Here is a 13,371-nt window from a genome sequence, read left to right as displayed (position 1 = left end):
CAGATAGTAATTGAAACAAATGGAGTAAGTCTCTGTATGGATTTTCCAAAAAGACTAATAAGTCATCAGCGAATAAAACGTGTTTAAGTTCCCTAATCCCAATTCTAATCCCCTCAATCTTGCTATCTCCAGCTAGCTTCGCGGTGCGATTTTAACGCACGGTTGCTAGGTGACGATCAGGATGGATACCTGATCATTATTATTTTCCCTTATAACATGGTTATAAGGCAAAATAATAGCATTCTGAATACAGAATGCATAGTACAATAGGGCTGGAGGGGTTAAAAAAAAAATTAAAAAAAGTTTAACTCACCTTAATCCACTTGTTTGCGCAGCCGGCATCTCTTCTGTCTTCTTTTGTGAGGAATAGGACCTTTGATGACGTCACTACGTTCATCACATGGTCCGTCACATGATCCATCACCATAGTTAAAGTTCATGTGACGGACCATGTGATGAACATAGTGACGTCATCAAAGGTCCTATTCCTCACACAACAAGACAGAAGTGCCGGCTGCGCGAACAAGTGGATTAAGGTGAGTTAAATTATTATTTATTTATTTTTTAACCCCTCCAGCCCTATTGTACTATGCATTCTGTATTCAGAATGCTATTGTTTTCCCTTATAACCATGTTATAAGGGGAAATAATACAATCTACACAACCTTGAACCCAAACCTCAACTTCTGTGAAGAAGTTCGGGTCTGGGTACCACAGTCAGTTTTTTATCACGCGCGTGCAAAACGCATTGCACCCGCGCGATAAAAACGGAACAACGGAACGCAATCACAGTCGAAACTGACTGCAATTGGGTACCTACTCGCGCGGGTTTGCCGCAATGCACCTGGATGCATCTGGACCTAATCCGGACAGGCTCGTCTGCAAGGGGCCTAACTGGGCTAGTTTATGATATGCATATTAAGTAGATTGTAAGCTCCTCTATAATCAGGTATTATGTTAAAGTTGTAACATTTATGTTTTGGAAATGTATAGTGTGTGTATGCTTTTAACCCCTTAGTGGATATGCAATTTTAAAAAAAAAATCACATTCCAAGAGCTAAAACTTTTTTAGTTTTTTCCACAATGTACGTGTATGAGGTCTTATTTTTTGCAAGTTATCATTTTTAATGCACCATTTTGGGTACATGTAATTATTGATTAAAGCCAGCTGTTTAGATAAAAACCCCTTTGTTTACGTCAGTAAAAAGTTGTATTAGTGGTCACTAAGGGGTTAAGGTTGCGATCTTGAGTCTTGTATACTTGAAGGCACCTGTGTAATGTGCTGGGGATCTATCTTCAGTTCAGTCTGAGCTGGACACTGGGGGAGCTACTCGCTACCAAGGTAGTTGCAAATACCCACGAAGATAATTAATTTTGCTTTATTTTTGCCCAAAATACTGAGTTTTTAATGTACCTGATGATATTTAGCTAATAGTTATAGGATGCTCATTGTTTAGTTTTTACTTTGTGTGTACTTCTATTTATTGCTTCATAATAAATACAAAATATCAATATATACATACACCAAACCAAATTCTTCCCTCCCTTACAACCTTGCCCTCCTAACTTGCTCAGTAGCACACTGATAATATTGGTTATCATTTCTCAAAATGTACATAGCAAAATTAGTTAATATTACACAGATGGCTTGAGAATCACAGTTGTGTATTTCAAATCACGATCTTCTAGTTTTATGAATTATCTTGTTTATGCTCTTAGACAATAAATATGTAGCAGTGTCTTTATATCTGTAGATAGGAAAATAATACTATAATCATAATGCTTTTCATTTTATCAAAAAATGTCTACTGTATGTGATTAAGTTTCAGTCTGTTTCTTTGCAAAACATTATACTAAAAGCAAATGTATGTTTAAAAGCTACTGGAGACAAGGTTTATCTCCTTGGAGGAGAAATGGATTGGGCTTTGAAATTCAGTGTGCCTGAGTCTTCTCTTTCCTGACATCACCTGTTGGAGGACAGTTGGGACGTCCCCATACACATTAGATCAGGGATGCTCAACCTGCGGCCCTCCAGCTGTTGCAAAACTACACATCCCAGCATGCCCTAATAGCTGTAGGTTGTCCAGGCATGCTGGGAATTGTAGTTTGGCAACAGCTGGAGGGCCGCAAGCTGGGCATCCCTGCATTAGATTGTCTGCCAGCCTTGACTGGCAGGTTAGACTGACAATACCCTTATTTGTATGAGGATCTTAAGACCTCATTCACATGGATGGCTGCATTATGGCTCTGTACAATCATCAAATTGTATAGTTGTATTTCTGTTCCATAGAATTCTATGGGTTTGTAACGGACCGTTTCAACAGACAAGGGGTTAAAATCCGTTTAGGCGATAAGCCCCTTTCTGAGAGACAGGCACAGCTACTGCAGGATACACCAAACTCCCGAACTGGATACAAAGTAGCACTCCAAACTGGAACCTCACGAATAGCTGCTAGCAGACGAACAGGAAAAGCATACAATCCTGGCAATCGGTCTTCTAACAGCATACAGCGAATCCCCCCAATAACGAGACAAGGCTCCGTTTTGAGGGTCAAGCAGTGGTCTGACTGTACTTGAAGTACAGCCTCTTTTATTCACAAAAAACAAACATAGTACTGCCCACAGGGGTTTGAAATACAACCAATCAGTAATTAACAACACATACAATGTAACTACAGCAACCAATCGTTCACGCCCCCAGAGGACCAGAATGAAGACTGGGACATAGGACAACATATCCCCACAATGCATCATGGTTTCCTCCTCTCTGTCCAGACAACCTGAAGAGCAATCCAATTATCTCTGAGGACAAAGGGAGATCGCCAATACACATGTGCAGACAACAGAACAGACATCACCCTTTAAACACACAATGGGACAATGGCACAATAGAAACACACCCAGCATATTCCCTCCCCTTATTCTGAGAGGAGACTCAATTATACATACAGTTAAACATACTTTCTACCCAACTTTCATAACTCTAAAACCATACATCACATTCACATAAAAATTACATATTCACAATCAATCCATTCAGGGGAACAACATATTAAAAAATGGCCTGAATCAGACCAGGGGTTCAAAAGTTAGTAAAATATCTTTTGGGCCCTGGCTGGCACATGGCTATCTGGCTCAAACCAGTTTTACAGAGCCCTCTTTCCTGGAGACAATGGGAAAATAATCAAATTATATCCAGGGATAGAGGCAGACTCCATTGAGCACATGGTTGCAAAAAGACATAAAATACAATAAAATACACAAGGTTACATTTACTACATAAAATAAAGACATGCAACATATCCCCAGATAGCTTAGGTCTGAGCGCATATTATTGAATGGCGCTCAGACCACACACATACGGTTCAATTGCCATGGAGCTTAAGTTTTGCATGGGCTGATGATAGGGCCCATAATCCTGGGGCAAGAGGCCAGCAGCCAGTCCTCTCCAAAGCCCAGTGGCGAGGTTGGTTTCGCCACACATCTCCCCCCCCCCAGGGAAGACTAACCAGGTACCTGACCTCACGCCGGTCGGTACCTGAGTTAGTCTGGCAGCCCACCCTCAACCCAATACTGGACCTGTTGCATTTGGTAGCCTGTCTCTGTCCAGTGAGTCCACCAAGGTTATGTTGGAAGCTGGTACTCCTGGTCTCTGTGTTGCTCCCTGGCTTAGAGTGGGGGTTGCTTTGTGGGCAGGTATTAGCGGTACTCTGCCCTGGTGCCAGCGCTACCACGGAAGAAGCCTGGTTGGAGCCTGGTTGTTGGAGGGGGAGACCGACTGTCTCTACCCCCTGTGCTGTAAGTGCAGAGACCACGGTCCCATCTGCATTGTTGTGGGGCTTACTGTCTCCCCCTGGTGCGTTAAGCTGCCGCTGGGGAGAGGGGGTAACTAGCTCCTCTCCCATACATACTTCCAGCCGCTGGGGAGGACGACCAACCGTCTCCGCTCCCAATACAGTGTCCTGCTGCTGGGGAAAGGAGACTGGGCTCTCTATTCCCTGCTGGACACTCTGCCGCTGGGGGACAGGACCGACTGTCTCTGCCCCCTGTAACTCCGCCTGCTGCTGGGGAAAGGAGACTGGGCTCCCAATTCCCAAAAAATCATGCTGCTGCTGGGGGGCAGGAACAACTACCTCTGCCCCCTGTAACTCCGCCTGCCGCTGGGGAGGGAGGACGCTGCTCTCCTCTCCCTGCACTTCACACTGCCGCTGGGGAATGGAGACTGGGCTCCCAATTCCCTGCAGGACCGGCGGAGAGACCTCGGTCCCATCTCTACCGGCCACCTTGGGTCCTTCCCAGTAACATTCTACAATATCTGCCCAGCTGAATGGGTCTGGATCTGGGTCTGTCACCTTACCGTCCTGCTGAGCCTTCTCAATGGAGTGGAAGAGATCTCGGTAGTCTTGCTCCAGTTCCCACTCCAGGGTTGCTAGGTGAGCCAGGTCTTGCTCTACCTCATGGGGGTCATCCCACTCATGCCTAGCCTCCCTCTCATAGAAAATGTCCTGAAGTCTGGACTGTGCAGGGCTCCCGAAGTCAGGCTCTGCAAAGGACTCCCATAACAAGCCAGGACCATAAAACTCCTCTCCCTCTGGCTTGTCATGTTCGGCTGTCCAGGGTATATACTGTGCCATATACCACCAAAGCGCCTGGTAGGCATCCTCCAGCCATAGCTCCTGCCATACCCGGTGCTCTAGTTCCTTCACCCATTCCTCCAGGGGCTGCTCTCCCAGGAAGGGCATCCGCAGGGCCACTTGCTTCTGCAACCGCTGCTCTTCACTGGGGAGACTCTCACCCCGCTGGTATTGTAGATTATCCAGGGCCTGGTACCAGATGCCTTTCCTTAATGCATCCCGCCCATCCAGGTCCTCCTCCTCATATAACACTGCTGGTTCCATCCTGCTGCTGTCAGGGACGCTGTACTGGGACATGCGTTGTCCTTAAATTGTAGAATCCACAGAAATGGTGTCTCCTGTAGCTGTCCTTCTGGCTGTAGGAACGATCCCGCTGCTTGCCACCAATGTAACGGCACGTTTCCGCAGACAAGGGGTTAAACTCCGTTTAGGCGATATGCCCCTTTCTGAGAGACAGGCACAGCTACTGCAGAACACCAACTCCCGAACTGGATACAAAGTAGCACTCCAAACTGGAACCTCACGAATAGCTGCTAGCAGACGAACAGGAAAAGCATACAATCCTGGCAATCGGTCTTCTAACAGCATACAGCAAATCCCCCCAATAACGAGACAAGGCTCCGTTTTGAGGGTCAAGCAGTGGTCTGACTGTACTTGAAGTACAGCCTCTTTTATTCACAAAAAACAAACATAGTACTGCCCACAGGGGTTTGAAATACAACCAATCAGTAATTAACAACACATACAATGTAACTACAGCAACCAATCGTTCACGCCCCCAGAGGACCAGAATGAAGACTGGGACATAGGACAACATATCCCCACAATGCATCATGGTTTCCTCCTCTCTGTCCAGACAACCTGAAGAGCAATCCAATTATCTCTGAGGACAAAGGGAGATCGCCAATACACATGTGCAGACAACAGAACAGACATCACCCTTTAAACACACAATGGGACAATGGCACAATAGAAACACACCCAGCATATTCCCTCCCCTTATCCTGAGAGGAGACTCAATTATACATACAGTTAAACATACTTTCTACCCAACTTTCATAACTCTAAAACCATACATCACATTCACATAAAAATTACATATTCGCAATCAATCCATTCAGGGGAACAACATATTAAAAAATGGCCTGAATCAGACCAGGGGTTCAAAAGTTAGTAAAATATCTTTTGGGCCCTGGCTGGCACATGGCTATCTGGCTCAAACCAGTTTTACAGAGCCCTCTTTCCTGGAGACAATGGGAAAATAATCAAATTATATCCAAGGATAGAGGCAGACTCCATTGAGCACATGGTTGCAAAAAGACATAAAATACAATAAAATACACAAGGTTACATTTACTACATAAAATAAAGACATGCAACATATCCCCAGATAGCTTAGGTCTGAGCGCATATTATTGAATGGCGCTCAGACCACACACATACGGTTCAATTGCCATGGAGCTTAAGTTTTGCATGGGCTGATGATAGGGCCCATAATCCTGGGGCAAGAGGCCAGCAGCCAGTCCTCTCCAAAGCCCAGTGGCGAGGTTGGTTTCGCCACAGGGTTATACTGCATTCCTGCATAGCTCCAATTTCATAGAGGGGCATACTGAGTTTTCTACTGTCTTATTCATTGTTGAGCCTTGTCTATTCTCCCTGGAATATGCCTCATTAATGCAATGCCATAAGAAGTCACCATATGGAAGTACATGCACTGCTCACGGCTCTGTAATACAGAACTGTAGTGATCCATATAGGCTCCATGCTAATCTCTCCTTTGTAAATAAGGCCAAATATTAGCAAATCCTATGAAATTCATTTTAAAACTGCAATCTCCAGCTTGCTTTGTTTTGCATTTGGTTCAAATGCTTAAACTTTAAAATACAGCTTTAAGATTGTGTATGGAAGATGAAGTTTGAAGAAAAGAGACGTAGAAAGAGCCCTGCTATATCTTTGCATGTAGCTTTGATGAGATGGCCCTGGCATCTGTTATTTCTGGAAACAAATCCTCAATAACATAAATTACATAGGCAACACAAAACTATCAACTGCTCCTGAAATAGCGCTCTAGTCATTATTCCCAGCTAATAACTTTAATATGATGATGGCGATTTGTCACATGACCGCAGAACTGGACTTCACCTATAGCAGTCACTTTTCCTGAGTCTCTTGATACTCAGATAAAGCGAAGACCTGGGGCTGAATTGTACAACAATCAGACAGTGGCAATGAAACATACAGTGGGATGCAAAAGTTTGGGCAACCTTGTTAATCGTCATGATTTTCCTGTATAAATCGTTGGTTGTTACGATAAAAAATGTCAGTTAAATATATCATATAGGAGACACACACACAGTGATATTTGAGAAGTGAAATGAAGTTTATTGGATTTACAGAAAGTGTGCTATAATTGTTTAAACAAAATTAGGCAGGTGCATAAATTTGGGCACCACAAAAAAGAAATGAAATCAATATTTAGTAGATCCTCCTTTTGTAGAAATTACAGCCTCTAAACACTTCCTGTAGGTTCCAATGAGAGTCTGGATTCTGGTTGAAAGTATTTTGGACCATTCCTCTTTACAAAACATCTTTAGTTCATTCAGGTTTGATGGCTTCCGAGCATGGACAGCTCTCTTTAAGTCACACCACAGATTTTCTATTATATTCAGGTCTGGGGACTGAGATGGCCATTCCAGAACGTTGTACTTGTTCCTCTGCATAAATGCCTTAGTGGATTTTGAGCAGTGTTTAGGGTCATTCCACTTGTTGAAAGATCCAGCCCCGGCGCAGCTTCAGCTTTGTCACTAATTCCTGGACATTGGTCTCCAGAATCTGCTGATACTGAGTGGAATCCATGCGTCCCCCAACTTTGACAAGATTCCCAGTCCCTGCACTGGCCACACAGCCCCACAGCATGATGGAACCACCATCATATTTTACTGTAGGTAGCAGGTGTTTTTCTTGGAATGCTGTGTTCTTTTTCCTCCATGCATAACGCCCCTTGTTATGGCCAAATAACTCAATTTTAGATTCATTAGTCCACAGCACCTTATTCCAAATTGAAGCTGGCTTGTCCAAATGTGCTTTAGCCCACCTCAAGTGGCACTTTTTGTGCTGTGGGCGGAGAAAAGGCTTCCTCTGCATCACTCTCGCATACAGCATCTCCTTGTGTAAAGTGCGCCGAATGGTTGAACGATGCACAGTGACTCCATCTGCAGCAAGATGATATTGTAGGTCTTTGGTGCTGGTCTGTGGGTTGACTCTGACTGTTCTCACCATTCGTCGCTTCTGTCTATCCGAGATTTTTCTTGGTCTGCCACTTCGAGCCTTAACTTGAACTGAGCCTGTGGTCTTCCATTTCCTCAATATGGAAGTTGCTGGTTTGTGTGCGGATGCACACAGTAGGGTATTTGTTTGGCGCACAAAAGACGACCTCAGTCAGCGGACTTTTGATGAAATAGCTGTTTTTATTGTTCAGTAGACAACGCGTTTCGGAGTTTATAACTCCTTTATCAAGTCTAAAACAAGGGTATAAAAAAGAGTGCCGGAGGCAAAAAGTATCCTCACCTGGTTAGATGGGTGTGGACATGCATTATGCAGTAGAATATTTAGAGAGTTATGCGCGTGCATTAAGCATTAAAAGGTGTATAAATATATACATGAAAAATACTAATACTAATAATAAGTACTTTGCAGAGAGAAATAAAATGCAAATGTCAGTTTCAACAGTAGTTGGTGAAAAGCAAAGAAAGTCGATAGGTGTTCAATGGTCCGCGTATAAGGCCACTTTTGGACCCAGTAGTGTCTACTATTTTTGCGAGCATAAAAATTGTGTGCTCAAATGTGTCTCAGGAGGACTGAGGTTATGGGATGAGTGAATGTATACGGCATGTAGGAAAAAAAAATGTCCTCAATATGTTCCTAACTGTGGAAACAGACAGCTGAAATCTCTGAGACAGCTTTCTGTATCCTTCCCCTAAACCATGATGGTGAACAATCTTTGTCTTCAGGTCATTTGAGAGTTGTTTTGAGACCCCCATGTTGCTACTCTTCAGAGAAAATTAAAAGAGGAGGGAAACTTACAATTGACCCCCTTAAATACTCTTTCTCATAATTGGATTCACCTGTGTATGTAGGTCAGAGGTCACTGAGCTTACCAAGCCAATTTGAGTTCCAATAATTAGTTCTAAAGGTTTTGGAATCAATAAAATGACAACAGTGCCCAAATTTATGCACCTGCCTAATTTTGTTTAAACAATTATAGCATACTTTCTGTAAATCCAATAAACTTAATTTCACTTCTCAAATATCACTGTGTGTGTCTCCTATATGATATATTTAACTGACATTTTTTATCGTAACAACCAACGATTTATACAGGAAAATCATGACGATTAACAAGGTTGCCCAAACTTTCGCATCCCACTGTATATAAAGCACATAACAACACTGGCAGACAACAATGTACTGAAATAAACTCATCAATCGATGACAGGAACTGAATAATGATAGCCACATATGGAGGAGATGGGAGATGTAATGGCATATAGGTTGAAAATGGATAAATGACAGTGGACACAAATAAAGATATATTGAACTGATCTGAAATACAACCCAGCAAGAGAGCAAAGACAAATCAAAACCACCTCAGCAAACCAACAAACTTCAAAGTTAATGAGAATGGAGGACCACAGATCCCAGAATACACTGACACAACAGAATTTTATAAATCATTTTTTTCAAGAAAATTTCCCAGACAGTCTAAGGACCAATTCAGTTCTGAAGTCACTTTGAGGGGCTTACATGACAGAAACCACCCATAAATGACCCAATTTCCAAATAACACCCCTACAATTATTCAAAGCTGATTTTAGAAACTTTTTTTAACCATTTAGGTGTTCCACAGGTATTAAAGCAAAATGGTGGTGATCTGTAACAATTTCATTTTTTTCTGCAGATTTTCAATTTTTATCCAATTTTTCCTGTAACACAACGAGGTTTAACAGCAAAACAAACCTCAATATTTATTACCCTGATTCTGCAGTTTACAGCAACACCCCTTATGTTCTCGTAACTGCTGTATGAGCACATGGAAGGGCTCAACAGGAAAGGAAAGCCATATGACTTTCAAAGGGCAGATTTTGCTAGAATGGTTTTTGGATGCCATGTCACATTTGAAGAGAACCCGAGGTACCCATAAAGTTTCCATTTTTGGAAACTAAAGCCCTCAGGGAATTTATTGAGGGGTATAGTAAGAGCTTTGACCCCAAGCCATAGTTTGGGGGTACATTTGGCTTTTTGATTGCTTTTTATCTCCTTTATGGAGGTGAGGTGGGCAAAAAGTGCAATTCTATCAGTGTTTTTTTTTTTTTTTTTTGGGTTCACCATGTGGTACATATGATATGGTAACTTTATTCTGCAGGGAATATGATTCTGATTATTATTTTTGTCATGTTTTACTACTTTTGCAGCATAAAATTTTGCACTAAAATTTTGTTATATTTTGCATCGCCATATACCAACATCCATAACATTTCTATTTTTCTGCCAATGTAGGTGTCTGAGGTCTTGCCTGTAGTTTTTATTGGTATCATTTTGTGGTGCATTTTTGATTGCTTAATTATGGTATAGTTTTTATTTTTTTATTTTTTTACTGCATTGCTAGGGTGATTATGTAATATATTTACAGAGGCGGTCCTTACAGACACAGTGATACAAAATCTGCCTATTTTTAATATTTTATTTTTTTACAATGATAAATGGCTTGCTGAAGTGAAAGGGATTTTTTTTTACACTTGAAACTTTTTTTTTTTATAAAACTGACATAGCAGCCCCAGTTACAGGGGGAATACAGCCCCCAGAGAGGCTGTACAGCACTATACAGCACTGTATAGCCTTATTGCAAAGCTGACCTAGGTCTGTTAAGACCTGGCAGCTCCTGCAGACTCCCAGGCCCTACAGTCACATGATCACTGGCACAGGAATCAACATAGTGCTTCCTGATCTGTGTACATAGCACTCATTCAGCAGTGTGTATACAGTGATCTGGATGGTTCTCTATGGGGATCCCCTCTGTCACTAGTTTGCTGCTATGATCTCTGAACGGATGTCCGAATGTCCACTAAGATATAAGTCCCGACCACCCAGGACGTTTATAGTCTATGAGTGATCGGGAACTGGTCAAAAGGCTTTAGGCTGATAGATTTATATATATAAGGATAAGCAGGGTCCCTTACCTTTAATATGTATTCACATGTCACATGTCTGCCATTTTATTAATTGGTACAAGTCCCTCCCCCCTTTCCTATTCCAATGACCTTGTTCTTCTTTCCCCACCCAGTTAGCGAGTGTCAAACAGTTTATAAATTAACCAAAGATATACTGTATATACAGTACTTTGGCTACTATAATCACCAACATGCTGGTTGTATTTCTTGTAGTTATACAATTACCGTTTCTGTTTCTGAGGTTAGTATTTGGGATACAACCCCTATGTGATGTACAAATAAATAGTGATGAGCGGCAGGGGCAATATTCAAATTCGTGTTATTTCACAAATATTCGGGCGAATATTCACCATATATTTGCGAATTCGAAAATTCGTTATCTCCAGTCATTATTTTCTTAATTGCGGAAATCAGCAATTCGAAAATTTGCATTACAAAAATTTGCAATCTACACTACTCCTAAAGTCAAAGATATTGCAGCCTTCTCATTGGCCCACAAGCTAGAAGCAGGGGGGGATCATGTGTACTGATAAAAAAATAAAAAAAATCTTTGACATTTTTATTTCATGGGACTCATTTTTTTTTCTAACAGCTCCGATCAATTATGTGTTAATGAACTTTGATTGGAATTTTTACTGTTTAACAGATGATTCATCTTTCTCTTTTGTAAGAATAGAATAGCTGTTTAAATTCCTCAGGAGAATATAGTCCCTCTGTATAGAACATGTTTACTGTAATTTTAATAGGAACAGCAGAGGGCTTTTGGTCAAATGTATTCACATTCTTTGAAGATTCCACATTTTTACAGTTTTAGTTATTTCATTAAAAAGATGTGTATGGACTGGGTAGGGACTATAAACCTGTGTGTAGTTTTGTATATTCTTCCTTTGAAAAGGGAGACTGTATAGAGCTATGATTATATCCCTAAAGCAGGAATTGGTCCTTCACAAACAAGTAAATACTGAACTTCCTTACTTTCCACTAAAACATATTTTCTATTTCTATCTTTGCAGCTTAGTCCAAATGCAGGATGTCTCCGAGCATTACTGAAGATGCTGTATTGTCCATACTGTCGTGGTATGCCCAGTTTGAAGCCTTGTACCAACTACTGCCTCAATGTGATGAAGGGTTGTTTGGCGAATCAGGCGGATTTGGACATAGAATGGAATCTCTTTGTCGGTATGGAAATGTATCTATTATAGTTGTATAACAAATATGTGCAATAATGGTAAAGAAATTTAAAGTTGCTCATATAGAGGCTAAAGCTGAACAAATCCCAAGTTTTGGGTAGCCAGTATATAAAAAAAATCTGTTATTGCATTAATATTTTTGGCTGTTATTAGATATTAATCCCTAGGCCACAAAGAATTAAACTTACTCCTTGGTGGTCTCAGTACATACCGTACTTATTAGAAGTCATATTGCAACAGTAAAGAGACATAAAGCTAAATCATTTGGTAATGAAAACTTTGATAACTACGGAACTTACTTACTATACCGTGTTTAAATTCCTAAAAATGTTCTAAATAGCTGCTTTTAAGTTTCAGTATATGTATTGCAATAGTATTACTAATTGGTAATATTGATGGGCAGTCTTCCAGAGAGATTTTTGAAATATGTAAGACAGTGCAATAATGATGACGTGAATAAAGCAGCATGAACTTCTGCTATCCATTTTGCAGATGGAAAACACCCTTTTTAAAGTCTAGAGAGTTTTTAAAATACAGATGTATCTGCTTATCATACGTAGTTTAAGCACTATCCTTAGACTTTAAAGGGTGTTTTCCATCTGCAAAACTAATTAAAGTAGTGCATGCTAAAATTTAGGGCTCATGCACACGAACGTATATTCTTTCCATGTCCGTTCTGTTTTTTTTGGGGGGACCATATACGGAACCATTCATTTCAATGGATCCGCAAAAAAAAAAACCGGAAGCTACTCCATGTGCATTCTGTTTCCGTATATCTGTATTTCCGTTCCGCAAAAAAATAGAACTTTTCCTATTATTGTCCGCATTACGGATAAGGATAGTACTGTTCTAGTAGGGGCCAGCTGTTCCGTAAAATATGGAATGCACACGGACGTCATCCGTATTTTTTGCGGATCGCAAAATGCATACGGTCGTGTGCATGTGGCCTTACAGTATATTTTTTGCACGCCCATGTGAATAGACCCATAGATCAACATTAGTTATGTATTACAATAAGAAAAAGAAAGATTTTAGCATGCTTCCACACATACTGTAGTTTTGTTTTGTACATTTTGGGCCAAAAAATACATCCAAAAAACTTGTACTTTTACAACTTGTACATATTTTTTTGTAGTGTTTCTTTTAGCCATTTTTCACCCATATATGTGTTTTAGCACCTTTTAATAGCACTTTCGTATGCATTTTTTTAATAGAAAAGTATAGCAGCAGAACAGTATAGGGAAACTGACCTCCGTGCAACAGTCTTACGGATTCAGAGACCACAGGCGGCTGGTTCCGATGGTGGGTACCAGGCTTGCC

The 13,371-nt window shown here is 41.1% G+C and overlaps 1 protein-coding gene across 1 annotated transcript in view; it reads left to right on the top strand.

Annotated features, from left to right (window-relative positions):
• Positions 1-13,371, top strand: part of GPC6 (glypican 6) — a 1,575,810-nt gene that overhangs the window by 974,281 nt on the left and 588,158 nt on the right. The window contains exon 6 of the mRNA XM_040422335.1: positions 11,875-12,040. Within this exon, the coding sequence (XP_040278269.1) occupies positions 11,875-12,040 (166 nt within the window). The remainder of the gene's footprint in view (positions 1-11,874; positions 12,041-13,371) is intronic.

This window comes from Bufo bufo, chromosome 3 (genome assembly GCF_905171765.1).
Source record: "Bufo bufo chromosome 3, aBufBuf1.1, whole genome shotgun sequence".
NCBI classification, from domain to species: domain Eukaryota; kingdom Metazoa; phylum Chordata; class Amphibia; order Anura; family Bufonidae; genus Bufo; species Bufo bufo.
This window is presented reverse-complemented; position numbering and strand designations above follow the sequence as displayed.